This window comes from Lepidochelys kempii, chromosome 23 (assembly GCF_965140285.1).
Source record: "Lepidochelys kempii isolate rLepKem1 chromosome 23, rLepKem1.hap1, whole genome shotgun sequence".
Lineage (NCBI taxonomy): Eukaryota > Metazoa > Chordata > Testudines > Cheloniidae > Lepidochelys > Lepidochelys kempii.
In genome coordinates this window covers 18,648,283-18,666,783 of record NC_136402.1, presented here as the reverse complement: position 1 = coordinate 18,666,783, position 18,501 = coordinate 18,648,283, and the positions used below count along the sequence as shown (strand labels likewise).

Here is an 18,501-nt window from a genome sequence, read left to right as displayed (position 1 = left end):
TGGGGAAAGTGAGTGAGGGTGGGGGACAGCGAGAGACGGAGCGAGGGGGTGGGGCCTCGGGGCGGGGGCGGGGCTGGGGGGTTCGGTTTGGGGCAAGTAGAAAGGTGGCAAACACTAGGGCAAAGGGGAGTCTGCAAAGGGGAGGGGGCAGGGTTCTAAGGCTCCCAGAATGCACTGGGGCGAGGGGGAGTTGGGGGACCTGGGGGGCTCCCAGAATGCACCGGGGCGAGGGGGAGTTGGGGGACCTGGGGGGCTCCCAGAATGCATCAGCGGTGAGGGGGAGTTGGGGGGGCACATGGAGGCTGCCTTTGCCCCCAGCTTTCCCTGCCACTCCCCCCTCCCTCCAGCAGATGCCCACCCCCCTCGGTGCCCGACACCACCGGGGCAGGGGGGCCGGATGGTCCCCCCCACTAGCCCACGCAGGCCTCTGAAGCTAATCCCCCTTAATCCGCGGCCGAGCCAGGGACAGCGACGGGACGAGACGGAGGAAGAGCGGGAGAGAAAGGGGACACCGGGGGACTGCTGGGGGGCCCTGGGGGTGGCAGGGCACCTGGGGGGAGCAGGGCCTGTGGGGCACCGGGGGGGGGACAGGGACAAGGAACACCCAGGGGGCACCCTATCACCAGCTCTCGCCCCCCCCCACCTGGGCCGGCTCCCCATGAGAGGAGGGGGGCTGGCGAGAGGCTGCCAGGAGTGTGGGGGGCTTTTCCCCAAGGCCCCCCATCTCCGCCGTAGGGCGTCAGCCGGGCAAAGAGGTTAACCCCCCACCCTGCTTCGTGCCCCCCCCAACCCAGGATGTTGGAGTTGGAGGAGAACGGGAGGGGTAAGTGACCCTGATGGGGGGAGACCGGAGGAGGAGGCAGAGGGCTGGGGGGGGCTCCATGGGGGGCACATGCACTGACCCCCCCAGTGCCCAGCACTAGGGGGGGTTGATGGAAGGGTTGGGGAGCTGTGGGGCATGGGGGAGTGGAAGGGCAGGGTGGCATGGAGGAGGCAGGGGGGCCTCATGGGGCAGGGCATGGGGCCCTGGGAAGGGGCTGGGATCTCCACGGAGGCGGGAGGGGGCAGGGGTCTCTGTGGGGGGAAGGAGCTCAGCGGGGGGGCCAGGGTCTCTGGGGTCACCACAGAGGGAGGGGGGCTCAGTGGGGGGCGCACTCTGACCCCTCTCCTCTCTCCCCCGCAGCGGTCGTCCCCCCCGACAGCCCGGGGTGGGGGGTGGAGGCCGGGGGACTGGGGACCGAGGCTGGCAGCCCCCCACCCACCCCCCGCCGGCGCTTGCCCCCCGCCAAGCACAAGACTCAGGGCAGCCCCACGGTGCCGCGCTCCCCCCGGGCCCTCTTCTGCCTCCGGCTCAACCACCCCCTGCGCCAGGCTGCCATCAGCATCGTCGAGTGGAAGCATCTGCCCTGCCAGAGGGGCTGGGGGGCAGGGGAGGGGGGCAGAGGGGGGTTGGGGGGAAGGGACTGTGCTAAAGGGGGGGCCAGGGGAGAAAGGGGGGCATGTGGGGGGGCACTGGGGGAAGGGGCAGGAGCACCCCCGTTCAGCTCCTTAACCCGTCCCCTGCCCCAGGCCCTTCGACATCCTCATCCTCATGACCATCTTCGCCAACTGCGTGGCCCTGGGGGTCTACATCCCCTTCCCCGAGGACGACTCCAACACCGCCAACCACGACCTGGTGAGCCCCCGCGAACCCCGGCGTCCGGCCCAGCAACCCGGCTCCCCCCCAGAGCCAGGAGCGAACCCCGGCGTCCGGCCCAGCAACCCAACCCCCCCACAGAGCCGGGAGCGAACCCCGGCGTCCGGCCCAGCAACCCCACTCCTCCCAGAGCCGGGAGCGAACCCCGGCGTCCGGCCCAGCAACCCCACTCCTCCCAGAGCCGGGAGCGAACCCCGGCATCCGGCCCAGCAACCCGGCCCCCCCACAGAGCCGGGAGCGAACCCCGGCGTCCGGCCCAGCAACCCGGCTCCCCCACAGAGCCGGGAGCAAACCCCGGCATCCGGCCCAGCAACCCCACTCCTCCCAGAGCTGGGAGCGAACCCCGGCGTCCGGCCCAGCAACCCCACTCCTCCCAGAGCTGGGAGAGAACCCAGGCGTCCGGGCTCCCAGCCCCATGGCAGGCCCTGTGAGCCTCTTGGGCTGGCTCCCCTGGCCCGTCACCCAGACCCTGGGTTTAGCCTCATTAAGAGCTCGGAGCTAATGACTGTCCTTAAGGAGCTGCTGGGTCCCTGGGCAGAAGTCATGGAGGAGTGGGAAGGAATTAGCTGCCGGGGGGGGGGGGGGACGGGACGGGACGGGACGGGGGGGACTCCTGGGTTCTCTCACCAGTCCTGGCAGGGGAGTGGGGTCTGCTGATTGGGGGGGGGGCTGGGAGCCAGGACGCCTGGGTTCTCTGTCTCTCTGTGCCCCGGGCCATGAGCTCTAAGCCGCTTACCAGGCGGGGGGGCCGGGGGGACCTGTTGGCGCTAAGCCGGGACTATCTTGCACGTTCGCTCTTCTGCACAGGATTGTCCACCCGCTCCCCCCGCTGCTTGGGGCCTGCCCGGACGCCAGGGTTCCTTTCTTCCAGGGATGACCCCCCCCACTCCCGGACACCTGGGTCTGTTTCCCAGCAGGAAGGGCCCCCAGGACACTTTGGTTCATTCTCTAGGATGCAGGGGGCCGTTTGGGTGTCTGTGGCTCACGGGGGTGGGGGTTGGTGGTGCCCGGACACCTGGGTTCAATTCCCGTCTCCCCCCCCCCCCCCAACAGGAGCAGGTGGAGTACGTCTTCCTCATCATCTTCACGTGGAGACGTTCCTGAAGATCATCGCGTACGGGCTGGTTCTGCACCCCAGTGCCTATATCCGCAACGGCTGGAACCTGCTGGACTTCGTCATCGTGGTGGTGGGGTGCGTCCCCCGCCGCCCCCCCGCGCCCTGCTGGGTCACTGCCGCCTCCGACTGGGCTCCCCCTACGGCCCCCAACACCCCGCTGGGCCCACCACCCTGCTGGGCCCTAGCCGGGCCCCCCACCTCCGCCCCCTGCCCTGCTGGGTCACCACCGCCCCACCGGGCTGTCCAATGCCCCGCCAGGACCCCCCCAGGCCTCCCGCCACCCTGCTGGGCCCCTGCCACCCTGCTGGGCTCCCCCTCCCCACAGGGACAGGGCTGGGTGAGGGCTGGTGCCCCCTAGAGGGCTCCATCCCCCCCGGGTGCCCCCCTCACCTGCCCGCTCTCCCGCAGGTTGTTCAGCGTGATCTTGGAGCAAGCATCCCACAAGCCCGGGGACGCCCACCACATGAGCGGCAAACCGGGGGGCTTCGACGTCAAAGCCCTGAGGGCCTTCCGCGTGCTCCGCCCCTTGCGCCTCGTCTCCGGCGTCCCCAGTAAGGACCGAGGGCCCGCCGGCAAATGCCAGCCCTGGGGGCCAGGCACTGGGGGGGGTTGCTGTGTGCTGCATTGCGAGAGTTGTGTTGAGATGTATGACGTCCCAGCACACTGCCTCACTGCACAGTTATGCATTGTGTACTCTCATTGGACGGAAATGCAATGCACTCCACGCTGCAGGGTGTGACCCTGCACATCGGCGAGTCGCAGTGCGTGTTGTGTCACTGCGCAGTGGTGCACTGCACTGTATCCTGCATGGTGTGACACTGCACAACGGTGAGTTTCACTGAGTGTAGTGTCATTGTGTAGTGATTCGTTGCCCTGCATGCTGTACGAGGTCACACTGCCCCAGGGCGCACTGCACTGCAAGCCATTTCTTTGCACCCTGCTCTATTACACTGCAACCTATTTTGCTGCAGTGTTGCATTTCACTGTATTCTTATGAGATCGTACTGCACCTTGGCACATCACACTGCATGCGCTGTGAGGTCGCACTGCACCGTGGCGCGTCACACTGCATGTGCTGTGAGGTCGCACTGCACCGTGGCGCGTCACACTGCATGCTCTGTGAGGTTGCACTGCACCGTGGCGCGTCACACTGCATGCTCTGTGAGGTTGCACTGCACTGTGGCACATCACACCGCATGAACTGTGAGGTCGCACTGCAGCGTGGCACATCACACTGCATGAGCTGTGAGGTCGCACTGCACCGTGGCGCATCGCACTGCACGCTCTGTGAGGTCGCACTGCACCGTGGCTTGTCGCACTGCACGAGCTGTGAGGTCGCACTGCACCGTGGCGCGTCACACTGCATGTGCTGTGAGGTCGCACTGCACCGTGGCGCGTCACACTGCACGCTCTGTGAGGTTGCACTGCACCGTGGCACGTCACACTGCATGCTCTGTGAGGTTGCACTGCACTGTGGCACATCACACCGCATGAACTGTGAGGTCGCACTGCACCGTGGCACATCACACTGCACGAGCTGTGAGGTCGCACTGCACCGTGGCACGTCGCACTGCATGCTCTGTGAGGTCGCACTGCACCGTGGCACATCACACTGCATGCTCTGTGAGGTGGCACTGCACCGTGGCGCGTCGCACTGCATGCTGTCACATTGCACGCCTCTGCTGCGGTGCACTGCATGATCTGCCCCCAGGCCTGACGCCCCCAGCCTGACCCCTCCCCCGCAGGTCTGCACATTGTGCTCAACTCCATCATGAAGGCCATGGTGCCCCTGCTGCACATCGCGCTGCTCGTCCTCTTCGTCATCATCATCTACGCCATCATCGGCCTGGAGCTCTTCATCGGCCGCATGCACAAGACCTGCTTCCTCGTCGGCTCAGGTACCCGCCCCGCCCGCAGCCCCCCCCAGCCTGCCCGGGGCCCCGCCTGACCCCTCCGTCCCTCCCCCAGACCTGGAGGCCGAGGAGGACCCCTCGCCCTGCGCCTTTTCGGGGCACGGCCGGGAGTGTCCCCTCAACAACACCGAGTGCCGGGGCCGCTGGGAGGGGCCCAACGGCGGGATCACCAACTTCGACAACTTCTTCTTCGCCATGCTCACCGTCTTCCAGTGCATCACCATGGAGGGCTGGACCGACGTGCTCTACTGGGTGAGCCCCCACCCTGGGGGACCCTCCAAACCCACAGGGATCCCCCTGCACCCCAACCGCCCCCGCTCCCCAAACCCCTGGAGATCCCCCTGTCCCGGGGTCCCCGGGCGATGCTCTGACCTGCTCCCTACGAAGCCAGGCCAGACTCTGGGGGAGTCTCCTCTCGGGGAGCAGCCTGTCTGCAGGACACACAGCTCACCCGGCTTCCCCCTTCCTGGGTCTGACCCCGGAGCCTCCAGCCTCCCCTGCCCCTCCGGGCACTTCCCGCAGTGAGTCCGCTCAGGTGGGGTCCGGGGGGGGCCAGAGGGTCCTGCCCCCCAACTCCGCAGTCAGACGGGACTCTCAGCCAGCCGGGGAAACAGAAGGTTTATTAGACGACAGGAACAGGGACTAACACAGAGCTTGTAGGTACAGAGAACAGGACCCCTCAGCTGGGTCCATTTTGGGGGGCAGTGAGCCAGACACCCCCGTCTGCCCTTCACTCCTTGTCCCCAGCCAGCCCCAAACTGAAACTCCCTCCAGCCCCCCTGCTCTGGGCTTTGTCCCTTTCCCGGGCCAGGAGGGCACCGGATCCCTTTGTTCTCCAGCCCTTTAGCTCTCACCTGGCAGGGGGAAGGGCCCAGGCCATCAGTGGCCAGGAGACAGAGTGTCACCATTTATGTACCCTGGCCCTTTGCTCTGCAACAGTTACACCCCCTGCCTTATCCCACCCCCTAGAGCCTTACGAAATGCTTAGGGGAAACTGAGGCACCCCTACAGTATTCAGAGAAAACAAAGAACATTCCCACTTCGTCACATCCCCTGACACCACACCCCCTCTGGCCCCTGTCCCCTCCACAGATGCAGGATGCTATGGGGCACGAGCTGCCCTGGGTTTACTTCGTCAGCCTGGTCATCTTCGGCTCCTTCTTCGTCCTCAACCTTGTGCTGGGGGTGCTGAGCGGGTAAGGCTGGGGCCTGGCCCAGTAAGGGGGGGGGGGCTGGCTGGGTAAGGAGGGACCTGGCTGGGTAAGGTGGGGGCTTGCTGGGTAAGGGGGGACCTGGCCAGGTAAGAGGGGGGCTGGCCAGGTAAGGAGAGGCCTAGCTGGGTAAGAGGGGGGCAGGCCACGTAAGGGGATGTGCCCAGCTCTGGGGAGGAGCTCAGGGAGTACATGGGGCTGTTGGGTGGGAGGTGGCTTGGAGCCAGCCCAAACTGAAACTCTCTCCAGCCCCTCCTCCCCTGGGCTTTGTCCCTTTCCTGGGCCAGGAGGTCACCGGATCCCTTTGTTCTCCAGCCCTTTAGCTCTCACCTGGCAGGGGGAAGGGCCCAGGCCACCAGTGGCCAGGAGACAGGGTGTCGGCCATTCTCTGTGTCCAGACCCCTGCACACACCTGCCCTCTAGGGCTCTGCAATGACCATACCCCCCATCCCACCCCCTAGAGACTTAAGAACTGCCTGGGGAAACTGAGGCACCCCCCACACTATTCAGAGGAGACATTAAGAACGATCCCACTTCGTCACATCAGCATGTTGGGGCATGTGCAGAGGGGAAGCATGTTCTAAGCATGTCAGGCATGTGCAGGGGGAGCCAGGCGACAAGCAAGGGGGGGAGCGTGTTCTCCGTGCGTTGGGGTGTGTGCGGCTGGATTGTGTGTGCCTTTGGCATGTCAGTTGCGTGGACGGATCATAGACATGCGGCAGGCCGTGCCGCCAGGCGCTGTGTGTCACTGGCATGTTGAGGCGTGTGGGTGGATCACACCGGCGAGGTGCAGCTCAAAGCAGGGGCAGCTGGATCCCGCATGTGCTTCCCGTGTTCGCCCAGCGTGTGCTTAGCGTGTTGCTGCGTGTGCCGGGGGTTAACCCCTCGCTGCCCGCAGGGAGTTCTCCAAGGAGCGGGAGAAGGCCAAAGCGCGGGGCGACTTCCAGAAGCTGCGGGAGAAGCAGCAGATGGAGGAGGATCTCAGGGGCTACCTGGACTGGATCACACAGGCCGAGGACATCGACCCCGACGACGAGGAGGGGGACCCGGAGGACAAGCACTCCCGTGAGACCCCTGCCCTACGGCACCCCTCGCTCCCGACCTGCCGCCCCCCACAGGGCAGCCAGTCCCCCTCCGACCCGCGAGCCCAGGCCTGGGTGTCTGGGGCAGCAGATTCTGCCCCCCGGCCGGGGGGGGCGAGTTACCGCCAGCTGTGTTGGGGGCAGCTGCGGGCCGGGGATTAGCAGGCAGAGAAATGAGACTTCCAGGCCAGGAGATTAGTGGGCACCTGAGTAAATTACCAGCTGGGGAGGGGGTCGGGCGGGATCCTGGCAGTGGGAGGGGGGGCGGGCGGGGAAGAGATCGGGGAGGGGGCAGGAGCAGAGCCTGGTTTCTCTCAGCAGAGCAGGGCGGGGGCTGGGGACATTGCAGAGTTGTAATCTTCCCCCCAGCAGTGCCCCGGGGGGGCAATTAGCAGCTGTGTGGCACCAGGTGCCCTTCCCACAGGGGCAGCCCGGGCGAGTCCCTGCCTCCAGCGGGGCTCCCCCGCCCCGGCTATGCTGAGTTAATTGCTCGCTGGGGCCTCGTTAGTCTCACTGGGTCAGGGACGCTGGGGTCAATTATACACCCCCCCGCCAGAGCCGGGGAGAGAACCCAGGTGTCCTGGTTCCCAGCCCTAACTGCTGGGGTCCCTCTTGTACAGCGTGGGGAGCTGTATCGGGGGGTTGGGTGGATCAGTCCCTGGGGCCTGCCAAAACCCATGATGCCTGGGTGGGGGGTCACATCCCTTCTTTGTCACAGCACTCACGTCTGTGTGTCTTGTCTCTCATTCCCCACCCCCACACGTCCTCCTGTCCGTCCGCCCATCCCCACACGCCCCATCCCTCCATCCGTCTGTCCATCCCTCCATCCCTCCCCACACGCCCCATCCCTCCATCCCTCCCCACACGCCCCATCCCTCCATCCGTCTGTCCATCCCTCCATCCCTCCCCACATGCCCCATCCCTCTGTCCGTCTGTCCATCCCTCCCCACACGCCCCATCCCTCTGTCCGTCTGTCCATCCCTCCCCACACGCCCCATCCCTCTGTCCGTCTGTCCATCCCTCCATCCCTCCCCACGCCCCATCCCTCCATCCGTCTCTCCATCCCTCCATCCCTCCCCACGCCCCATCCCTCCATCCGTCCATCCATCCCCACACGCCCCATCCCTCTGTCCGTCTGTCCATCCCTCCCCACACGCCCCATCCCTCCGTCCGTCCGTCCATCCCCACATGCTCCATCCCTCCATCCGTCCGTCCATCCCCACACGCTCCATCCCCACACGCCCCATCCCTTCCTCCGTCTGTCCATCCCTCCATCCCTCCCCACACGCCCCATCCCTCCATCCATCCATCCACCCATCCCCACACACCCCATCCCTCTGTCTGTCTGTCCATTCCTCCATCCCTCCCCACATGCCCCATCCCTCCATCCGTCTGTCTATCCCTCCATCCCTCCCCACACGCTCCATCCCTCCGTCCGTCTGTCCATCCCTCCATCCCTCCCCACACACCCCATCCCTCCGTCCGTCTGTCCATCCCTCCACACACGCCTCATCCCTCCGTCCGTCTGTCTCTCCCTGAGGAAGGTGTGACCGTGGAAGACCTGGCGGAGAAGAAGAGAGGCCGACTCCGGTGGCTCCGTCACTCAGGCCATTCCACCGACACCCACAGTAATGTGGCACCTCCGTCTCCGTCCGTCTGTCTGTCTGTGCCTGTGTGTCATCGCCGGGGTGGGCTTCACGTCTCCACCTGCCCCTCTGCCCCTGGCTGCTCATTAACATCCTCTTCCCAGCTCCCCCGCTGGGGTCTGCAGTGGAGTCAGGGCCGGATTCTGATCTCAGCTCCCCGGGGTCAATCCACAGTCACTCCTGATTGCAATGGGGGCAGGGCCGGATTCTGATCTCAGCTCCCGGGGTCAATCCGGAGTCACTCCTGATTGCAACTGAGCCAGGGCCGGATTCTGATCTCAGCTCCCCGGGGTCAATCCGGAGTCACTCCTGATTGCAATGGGGGCAGGGCTGGATTCTGATCTCAGCTCCCTGGGGTCAATCCAGAGTCACTCCTGATTGCAATGGAGCCAGGGCCGGATTCCGATCTCAGCTCCCCGGGGTCAATCCGGAGTCACTCCTGATTGCAATGGGGGCAAGGCTGGATTCTGATCTCAGCTCCCCCGGGGTCAAACCACAATCCCCCTGATTGAAATGGGGCCAGGGCCAGGTTCTGATCTCAGGTCCCATGGGATCAATCCAGAGTCACTCCTAATTGCAATGAGGGGAGGGCTGAATTCTGATCTCAGCTTCCCCGGTGTCATGGAGTGTGGGGGAGTCCAGGCCCTGCACCCCTCTTCCTGGGATTCACTGAGACTCTCAGCCAGCCAGTAAAACAGAAGGTTTTTTGGACAACAGGGACACAGTCTCAAGCCGAGCTTGTGGGTACAACCAGGACCCCTCAGTCACGTCCTTCTGGGGGGCAGGGAGCTTAGACCCCAGCCCTGGGGTTCCCTGCGTTCCTCCACCCAGCCCCAAACTGAACCCAACCCCCCCCCAGCCGGCTCCCTCCTGCAGCCTGTGTCCAGTTCCCTGGGCAGAGGTGTCACCTCCCCCCCCCCCCCCCGGCTCAGGTGACAGGCTCTCAGGTCTCCCATTGAAACCCCCCTGCCACATTCACACTCCCCCCTCCCTGCTGCCTCACACCCGGGGTCAAACCAGAATCACCCCTGATTGCAACAGGGCCAGGGCCAATTCTGATCTCAGGTCCCATGGGGTCAATCCAGAGTCACTTCTGATTGTAATGGGGGCAGGTCTGGATTCTGATCTCAAGCCCCCAGGTCAATCCAGAGCCACCCAGCCAGCCGTGGGGGCACTGAGGGGGGAGCTCACCCGTCCATCTCTCCCCCAGCCAGTCTCCCCGCAAGTGAATCGACTTCCATCAACACCGAGAACGTGGGCGAAGAGGAGCATCACACCGCCTGCTGCGACGTGTATCTGTGAGTGCTGGGTGGAAGGGCCCGTGCTGCGGGGGTCTGGGGGGCATAAACAGGCCCCAGGTCCCACCCCAGAGGTGGCTGCATTTGACTTTTCGTTTCTTTTCTCTTCGCTTTCTCCAGAGGCAAAATCTCAAAGACAAAATTCTGGTGAGTGGGAGTGAAGGAGGGGCCGTCTCAGCCCCGCAGTGAGGGAGTGTCTGTGGGGCCCAGCCCCGCTGATTCCCTGCAGGGGGCGCTGTCCTGGCCCACGGTGGGGGGGTCTCTGTGGGCCCCTGCAGGGGGCGCTGTCCTGGCTGGTGTGGGGGGGGTCTTGTGGGCGCTGTCCCGGCCCGGGGGGGGTCTCTGTGGGCCCCTGCAGGGGGCACTGTCCCGGCCCGGGGGGGTCTCTGTTTGCCCCTGCAGGGGGCGCTGTCCCGGCCCGGGGGGGGTCTCTGTGGGCCCCTGCAGGGGGCACTGTCCCGGCCCGGGGGGGGTCTCTGTTTGCCCCTGCAGGGGGCGCTGTCCTGGCTGGTGGGGGGGGTCTCTGTGGGCCCCTGCAGGGGGCGCTGTCCCGGCCCGGGGAGGGTCTCTGTGGGCCCCTGCAGGGGGCGCTGTCCCGGCCCGGGGGGGTCTCCGTGGGCCCCTGCAGGGGGCGCTGTCCCGGCCCGGGGGGGGTCTCTGTGGGGCCCTGCAGGGGGCGCTGTCCCGGCCCGGGGGGGGTCTCTGTGGGGCTCAGCCCCACCGACCCGCCCCCCACTCGGATCCGCAGCCGCCGCTGCCGGCGTACGAACCGGCTGCTGCGGAAGAGATGCCGCCTGGCGGTGAAATCCGTCTCCTTCTACTGGACGGTCCTGATCCTCGTCTTCCTCAACACGCTGACCATCGCCTCCGAGCACGACAACCAGCCCGACTGGCTGACCCAGATCCAGGGTGAGCCCAGGGCCGGGGGCCTGGGTCCCTCCCCAGCCCGGGGCGGGGCGCTGGGCACTGGTGGGTCAGAGTGCGGGGGGCTGGGAGCCAGGACTCCTGGGTTCTCTCCCGGCTCTGGGCGGGCGTTTATTATAGCTGTGGCGGGTCGCTTTCCCGAACAAACCTAAGGCCCCGTCCTGGTCCCAGAGTATCCCGATCTCCAGTGTCCTCAGCCCCAATCCCGATTTGTGATATTCCCGACCCAGTTTCCCCTGCCTGGGGTCTGCAGTAACCCAGCCGAGCTGCCCCTAAGGACGAGAAAGCCCAGTCCCAGTGGGGCCGGATCCCGGACGAAACTCTCGTTGCTCTTAACGCCAAACCCAGACAGGTCCCAGCCCCAATCTGTGCCGGACACCCTGAAACTGTGTCTGTGACCCCCAGGCGGTGAGCCCTCCGTCCAGTATCTCGCCAGGCCTCGGGGATCCTCCATTTCCCCCATCTCCCCGCCAGCCGACTCTAATCCCGACCGGTCTCCGAGAGATCCCCTCCTCCGTCAGCCGAGAGAATTTGTCTCTGCCTCTGCGCCGCCCAGCCGAATCCCCCCCAATCCCAAGCATCCGGCCCGGGAAATCCTAAACGCTTTGTTCCCATGCGACCGTCTCTGCCCTCAATCGTCCTGGCCTCCCTCCACCCTAATCCCTTCCTCATTCATCCAGCCCTGCAGCCTCCTAATCTCCTGGCCCATAGAATCCCACTTCCACGTAGTCCCGGACCCCCCGGGAGATAATCTCAGTGCAAGATTTTCCAAATCCCCTGTCTAGGTAGCCCTTGTCCCCCTACTATATAATCCTGAGTGCAGGTATTCCCAATCCCGGTCCTAATCATAATCCCTCCCTGTGGTAACCTCTGGGATTACCCAAATCCCGCTCCTCTATAATCCCGGGCTCTGTGTCTAATAGCCCCTGGCCCAGAGAACATGTCCAATGTCCCCCGGCGAGAGCCCCCAAGATTATCCAAATCCCGCTCGTCAGTAATCCCGGCTCTGTGTCGAATAGCCCCTGTCCTAGAGAACAGACCCAATGTCCCCTGGCGAGATCCCCCCCAGATTACCCGAATCCCGCTCCTGGGTAATCCCGGCTCCGTGTCGAATAGAGAACACGCCCGGATCCCTGTAATCGCCCTCGGCGAGAGCCCCCCCAGCTTGTGCTAATCCTCGACCCTGCTAACCCGGCAAGCCCGGGTCGAGTCACTGCCCCGTGCCGGCCCCTCCCGCCCCCGGACGTCTGCCCCCGGCGTGACGCCCTGTCTCCCCCCAGCCTACGCCAACAAGGGGCTGCTGTCGCTCTTCACGCTGGAGATGCTGCTGAAGCTGTACAGCCTGGGCCTGCCGGCCTATTTCGCCAGCTTCTTCAACCGCTTCGACTGCTTCGTGGTGTGCGGGGGCATCCTGGAGACCCTGCTGGTGGAGCTGCGGGTCATGGAGCCGCTCGGCATCTCCGTGCTCCGCTGCGTCCGCTTGCTGCGCATCTTCAAAGTCACCAGGTCCGGCGGGGCTGGGGGACGGGAGTGGGGCTACGGGGGATCTGGCGTGGGGCTGGGTGTCAGGGCTGGGCGTGGGGCTGGGGGCTGGGTGTGGGGCTCTGGGGGGCCGGGCGTGGGGCTCCGGGGGGCCGGGCATGGGGCTGGGTGTCGGGGCCGGGTGTGGGGCTGGGGGCCGGGCGTGGGGCTCCGGGGGACCTGGCGTGGGGCTGGGGGCCGGGCGTGGGGCTCCGGGGGGCCGGGCGTGGGGCTGGGTGTCGAGCGCTGGAAGTGGGGCTGGGGGCCGGGCGTGGGGTTCTGGGGGACCTGGCATGGGGCTGGGTGTTGGGTGCCGCGCGTGGGGCTGGGCACTGGGTGTTGATCCTCACCGCCCACCCCCCAGGCGCTGGGGGGTTACAAGGGGGCAGAGATTGGGCATGGGGGGCAGGGTGTGGGGCTGGGTCGGGTTTGATGTACCAGGTTGGCCCCCCACCTGAGGTCCTGGAGTCCCTCCCCGCCCCCCGGCCGCCCAGCCTGGGCTCCCTCCCCCTGCCCTGCTGTGCCAGGCCCAGTGCACACAGAGACACGCGTGGCTGCAAAAATCAGCTCTGGGTGGGAAGACTCAGCTCGGGGACCCCAGCCCCCCCTCTGGTGCACACCCAGAACTGTCGTCTCGCGCCGCAGAGAAACCTGTACAGCTCAAGCTCCTGAAATCCGCCCCCTCCCTCAATGCGGAGGAAGATCTGCACAGCTTCCCCCCCCCACAGGCACGGGGCGTCGCGTGGGGCTGGGCTGGGCATGGGGCTGGGCCGGGCGTGGGGAGGGGGCCGTGTTTGGGCTCTGGGTCGCCCCGTCTCACCCCTCTTCCCTCCCGCAGGCACTGGGCGTCCCTGAGTAACCTGGTGGCCTCGCTGCTGAACTCCATGAAATCCATCGCGTCCCTGCTGCTGCTGCTCTTCCTCTTCATCATCATCTTCGCCCTGCTGGGCATGCAGCTCTTCGGGGGCAAGTTCAACTTCGACGAGACCCAGACCAAACGCAGCACGTTCGACACCTTCCCCCAGGCCCTGCTCACCGTCTTCCAGGTACCCCCGGGCCCCCCCAGGACCCCCCACGTTCGACACCTTCCCCCAGGCCCTGCTCACCGTCTTCCAGGTACCCCCCGGGGCCCCCCACGTTCGACACCTTCCCCCAGGCCCTGCTCACCGTCTTCCAGGTACCCCCCGGGGCCCCCCACGTTCGACACCTTCCCCCAGGCCCTGCTCACCGTCTTCCAGGTACCCCCCCAGGGCCCCCCACGTTCGACACCTTCCCCCAGGCCCTGCTCACCGTCTTCCAGGTACCCCCCGGGGCCCCCCACGTTCGACACCTTCCCCCAGGCCCTGCTCACCGTCTTCCAGGTACCCCCGGGCCCCCCCGGGACCCCCCACGTTCGACACCTTCCCCCAGGCCCTGCTCACCGTCTTCCAGGTACCCCCCAGGGCCCCCCACGTTCGACACCTTCCCCCAGGCCCTGCTCACCGTCTTCCAGGTACCCCCCGGAGCCCCCCACGTTCGACACCTTCCCCCAGGCCCTGCTCACCGTCTTCCAGGTACCCCCCGGGCCCCCCCGGAGCCCCCCACGTTCGACACCTTCCCCCAGGCCCTGCTCATCGTCTTCCAGGTACCCCCCGGGACCCCCCACGTTCGACACCTTCCCCCAGGCCCTGCTCACCGTCTTCCAGGTGCCCCCCTGAATCCCTCCCAGCTGCCCTGGGACCCCCAATTTAGACACCTTCCCCCAAACCCTGCTCACTGACTTCCAGGTCCCCCCCATCCCCCAGAAACCCCTGGGAAGCCCCTCTCCCCCTCCGGGGCACGCGCCAGCCCCCTGCCCCCCACTGACGGCTGCCCGGCCCCCCCAGATCCTGACGGGCGAGGACTGGAACGCGGTGATGTACGACGGGATCATGGCCTACGGGGGTCCCTACTTCCCCGGCATGCTGGTCTGTGTCTACTTCATCATCCTCTTCATTTGTGGCAACTGTACCCGCTTTGCCGGGGGGCCGGGGGGCTACAGGGGGCTGGGGCAATGGCTGTGGGGGGGAGGGGAGAGTTGACAGGCAGCTGGAGAGTAGTGGGGCAGTTCTCGAGCTGGGGGGTGGAGTAGGGGGTGTCACGGAGTCCCCGGGCGATGCTCTGGAACTGCTCCCCATGAAGCCAGTCAGGACTCTGGGGTAGTCGCCTTTCTGTGAGCAGCCTGTCTTCAGGACACACAGCTCACACAGCTTCCACCTTCCTGGGTCTGACCTCGGAGCATTCAGCATCCTCTGCCCCTCCGGGCGCTTCCCCCCAGCGAGTCCACTCAGGCGGGGCTCCTGGGGAAGCCAGAGGGTCCTGCCCCCCAACTCCGCAGTCAGACGGGACTCTCAGCCAGCCAGTAAAACAGAAGGTTTATTAGACGACAGGAACATGGTCTAAAACAGAGCTTGCAGGTGCAGAGAACGGGACCCCTCAGCTGGGTCCATTTTGGGGGGCAGTGAGCCAGACAACCACGTCTGCCCTTCACTCCATGTCCCAGCCAGCCCCAAACTGAAACTCCCTCCAGCCCCCCCCTGCTCTGGGCTTTGTTCCTTTCCCGGGCCAGGAGGGCACCTGATTCCTTTGTTCTCCAACCCTTTAGCTCTCACCTCGCAGGGGGGAAAGGCCCAGGCCATCAGTTGCCAGGAAACAGGGTGTCGGCCATTCTCTGTGTCCAGACTCCTGCACACACCGGCCCTCTAGGGCTCTGCAATGATCATACACCCTTACCCCACCCCCTAGATACTTAAGAACTGCATAGGGGAAACTGAGGCACCCCCACAATATTCGGAGGAAACATTAAGAACAGGCCCACTTCGTCACAGGGGGGCAGCAGGGGCGGATCAGAAGCTGGTGGCAGGAGGGTGGGGGGCCCTGGAGCCAGGCAGTGTCGTGTGGGGGGGTGGCTGACATGGGGGGGTGAGTGGATTTGGGGTGGGGCTGAGGCAGGGGTTCCCCTGCACCCCTATTTTCCTGAGCCCCCCCCCAGATATCCTGCTGAACGTCTTCCTGGCCATTGCTGTGGACAATTTGGCCGATGGGGACAACATCAACTCGTCCGCGGAGGAGAGCAAAAAGTGAGGCACCCGGACGCCTGGGTTCTCTCCCCGGCTCTGGGAGGGGAGGGGAGCTGGTGGGTTAGAGCGGGGACGGGGCTGGGAGCCCGGATGCCTGGGTTCTCTCCCCGGCTCTGGGAGGGGAGGGGATCTGGTGGGTTAGAGCAGGGACGTGGCTGGGAGCCCGGACGGCTCTGGGAGGGGAGGGGATCTGGTGGGTAAGAGGGGGGATGAGGCTGCCCGAATGCCTGGGTTCTCTCCCTATCTCTGCTCTGAGCCCCCCTGTTCCCCGCAGGGGGAAGCTGGCGGATGAAGCCCCGGGCAGCGGCAGCCAGGATGGCAGCGTGAAGGTAAGAAGTGGCTCCCCCCAGCGTGGGGCAGCCCAGTCCCCCCCGAATCCCCTCCTCACGGCCCCTTCTCTGTCCTTACTCGGGGCACCCTCTCTTCCACCCTCTGTCCCCCCACTGACCATAGTCTGGGGTCCCGGTGGGGTCACACCCTGTCCCTCAATAACAACAACCCCTCTCCCCCACGGCCTTGTTAAGCGCACAGCATGCGGGGGAAACTGAGGCATGCCCAGCGCAGCGTGTTCAGAAAACCCCCCATTTGGTCCCACCCCCAGCTGGCTTCCTGCGGATGGTCGGCCCCCGGGGTCTTTCGGTGCCAGGTGGCAAACAGCCGTTGTCGGCTGGGCTCCTCCGTGGCATGGGGGGCCGGGCCCCAGACAGCTGGGGGTGGGTCATGCCTGGGTCTCTGCAAAGAGCAAACACCCTTCCCCCCACCGCCGGTTAACCAGGCAGCACACTGGGGAAACTGAGGCACGCACAATATTCATCCAAAACTTTATGAATAGTTCCCTCTTGGTCTCAATGGGGTTTGGCCTAGATGCCAGGGTTCACGCCAGGGGCAGGGGAGCTGAAATCCCTGGTGGGGGTCTGGTTACCCCCCCAGCACAGGACTCAGCCCCTCCAGCAGGGGGTGCAGGGACACACACAGACCTGGCCTCCTGCTGCTCTGTCCCCAGGTGCCGTGCATGGAGGAAGAGAAGGAGGAGGATGAAGAAGGGAGCGAAGAAGGAGGTAGGAAGGGTGGGTCTGACTCTCCCAGATGGGGGGTGCTGGGGGGGGGGCAGGGGGCTGGGCAGGTGGTGCTCTCCCCTGGCAGTCAGGGCTGGGTAGTGGGGGCGCCGTGGGGCAGGCGGGGGGCTGGGCAGGGAGCGCTCTCCTCTCGGGGATCTGTGGCTGCCAGATGTGACCCTACTGTATTTTTGATCCTATCATGATGAATAGGAACCCGGACTCCTGGGTTCTCTCCCCGACTCTGGGAGGGGAGTGGGGTCTAGTGGTTAGAGCATGGGGGGGCTGGTCGCCAGGGCTCCTGGGTTCTCTGCCTGGCTCTGAGAGGGGAGTGGGGTCCGGTGGGTTAGAGCAGGAGCGGGGGCCGGGAGCCAGGACGCCTGGGTTCTCTGCTCGGGGAAGGGCTGGCTGAGCCCGGCGAGGCCCTGTCGCTGTCATCCCCCCGCCGTCCGTCTGCCCCGCAGGGGAGGAGGCCGAGGAGGGCGACCAGGAGAGCTTGGCCGAGTCCCACCTGGACAAGCTGGAGGAGGTGACGACGGAGAAAGTCCTGCCCATCCCGGCCGGCAGCGCCTTCTTCATCCTCAGCAGCACCAACCCGTGAGCGCCGGGAGGGGCGGGGCCTGGCTCCTCCAGGGGGGCGGGGCTTGGGGCAGGGGCCTGTCCCCTCTGGGGGGCGCCGCTCGCACCCAGCCCCAGGGCGGGGACCGGCTGGCTCAGGGGGGTGGGTGTCCCGGGGTCCCCGGGCGATGCTCTGACCTGCTCCCCACGAAGCCGGGCCGGACTCTGGGGGAGTCTCCTCTCGGGGAGCAGCCTGTCTGCAGACACACAGCTCCCCCCGGCTTCCCCCTTCCTGGGTCTGACCCCGGAGCCTCCAGCCTCCTCTGCCCCTCCGGGCGCTTCCTGCAGCCAGTCTGCCCAGGCGGGGACCTGGGGAAGCCGGAGGGTCCTGCCCCCCAACTCCGCAGCCAGACGGGACTCTCAGCCAGCCGGGGAAACAGAAGGTTTATTAGACGACAGGAACAGGGTCTAACACAGAGCTTGTAGGTGCAGAGAACAGGACCCCTCAGCCGGGTCCATTTTGGGGGGCAGTGAGCCAGACAACCCCGTCTGTCCTTCACCCCATGTCCCAGCCAGCCCCAAACTGAAACTCCCTCCAGCCCCTCCTCCTCTGGGCTTTGTCCCTTTCCCAGGCCAGGAGGGCACCGGATCCCTTTGTTCTCCAGCCCTTTAGCTCTCACCTGGCAGGGGAAGGGCCCAGGCCATCAGTGGCCAGGAGACAGAGTGTCGCCATTTATGGACCCTGGCCCTTTGCTCTGCAACAATCACACCCCCGCCTTATCCCACCCCCTAGAGCCTTACGAAATGCCTAGGGGAAACTGAGGCACCCCCACAGTATTCAGAGAGAACATCTCAGGTGAGTCTGGCTCTGACCCGATCTCTCCCCTGCCCCAGGCTCCGGGTGGGGTGTCACGCCGTGATCCATCACCACATCTTCACCAACCTCATCCTCGTTTTCATCATCCTCAGCAGCATCTCGCTGGCCGCCGAGGACCCTATCCGGGCCCACTCCTTCCGCAAACTCTGAGATAGCGCGTGAGACCCCCACCCGCCCATCCGGGGGGGGTAATGGGGGAGGGGGAAGGAGGAGGAGTGGGGACATGGGGGCTGGATGGGGAGGGGCACAGGCGGGGGAAGGGTCTGGGTGGAGATGGATGGCAGGGAGGCATGGGGGGGTGAGGAAGGGGGCTGGATGGGACAGGGGCCTGGCCAGGGTGGACGAGGAGGAGGCCAGGGGAGGTGGGGAGGGTGCTGGGGTGGGGCAGACAGGCAGGACAGGGCAGGGGGGCAGGAGGGGCCATTGGGGCAGGGAAGGGGGGGGCTTGCCCCACATTGGCCGTTGACTCTCCCCCATGGCCTTGTCTTACTCTGAGATAGCGCGT

At 66.0% G+C, this 18,501-nt stretch overlaps 1 protein-coding gene across 1 annotated transcript in view; it reads left to right on the top strand.

Moving 5' to 3' along the window:
• Window positions 1-795: 795 nt before the first annotated feature.
• Window positions 796-18,501, top strand: part of LOC140901891 (voltage-dependent L-type calcium channel subunit alpha-1D) — a 55,444-nt gene continuing 37,738 nt past the window's right edge. Inside the window, 22 exon segments of the mRNA XM_078850107.1 lie at window positions 796-823; window positions 1,184-1,397; window positions 1,570-1,675; window positions 2,750-2,783; window positions 2,786-2,888; window positions 3,222-3,364; window positions 4,559-4,711; window positions 4,782-4,978; window positions 5,819-5,922; window positions 6,836-7,002; window positions 8,564-8,647; window positions 9,876-9,963; window positions 10,084-10,110; window positions 10,712-10,872; window positions 12,168-12,393; window positions 13,247-13,454; window positions 14,274-14,394; window positions 15,419-15,506; window positions 15,781-15,835; window positions 16,510-16,573; window positions 17,026-17,158; window positions 18,014-18,143. Of these exon segments, the coding sequence (XP_078706233.1) occupies window positions 796-823; window positions 1,184-1,397; window positions 1,570-1,675; window positions 2,750-2,783; window positions 2,786-2,888; window positions 3,222-3,364; window positions 4,559-4,711; window positions 4,782-4,978; window positions 5,819-5,922; window positions 6,836-7,002; window positions 8,564-8,647; window positions 9,876-9,963; window positions 10,084-10,110; window positions 10,712-10,872; window positions 12,168-12,393; window positions 13,247-13,454; window positions 14,274-14,394; window positions 15,419-15,506; window positions 15,781-15,835; window positions 16,510-16,573; window positions 17,026-17,158; window positions 18,014-18,143 (2,634 nt within the window).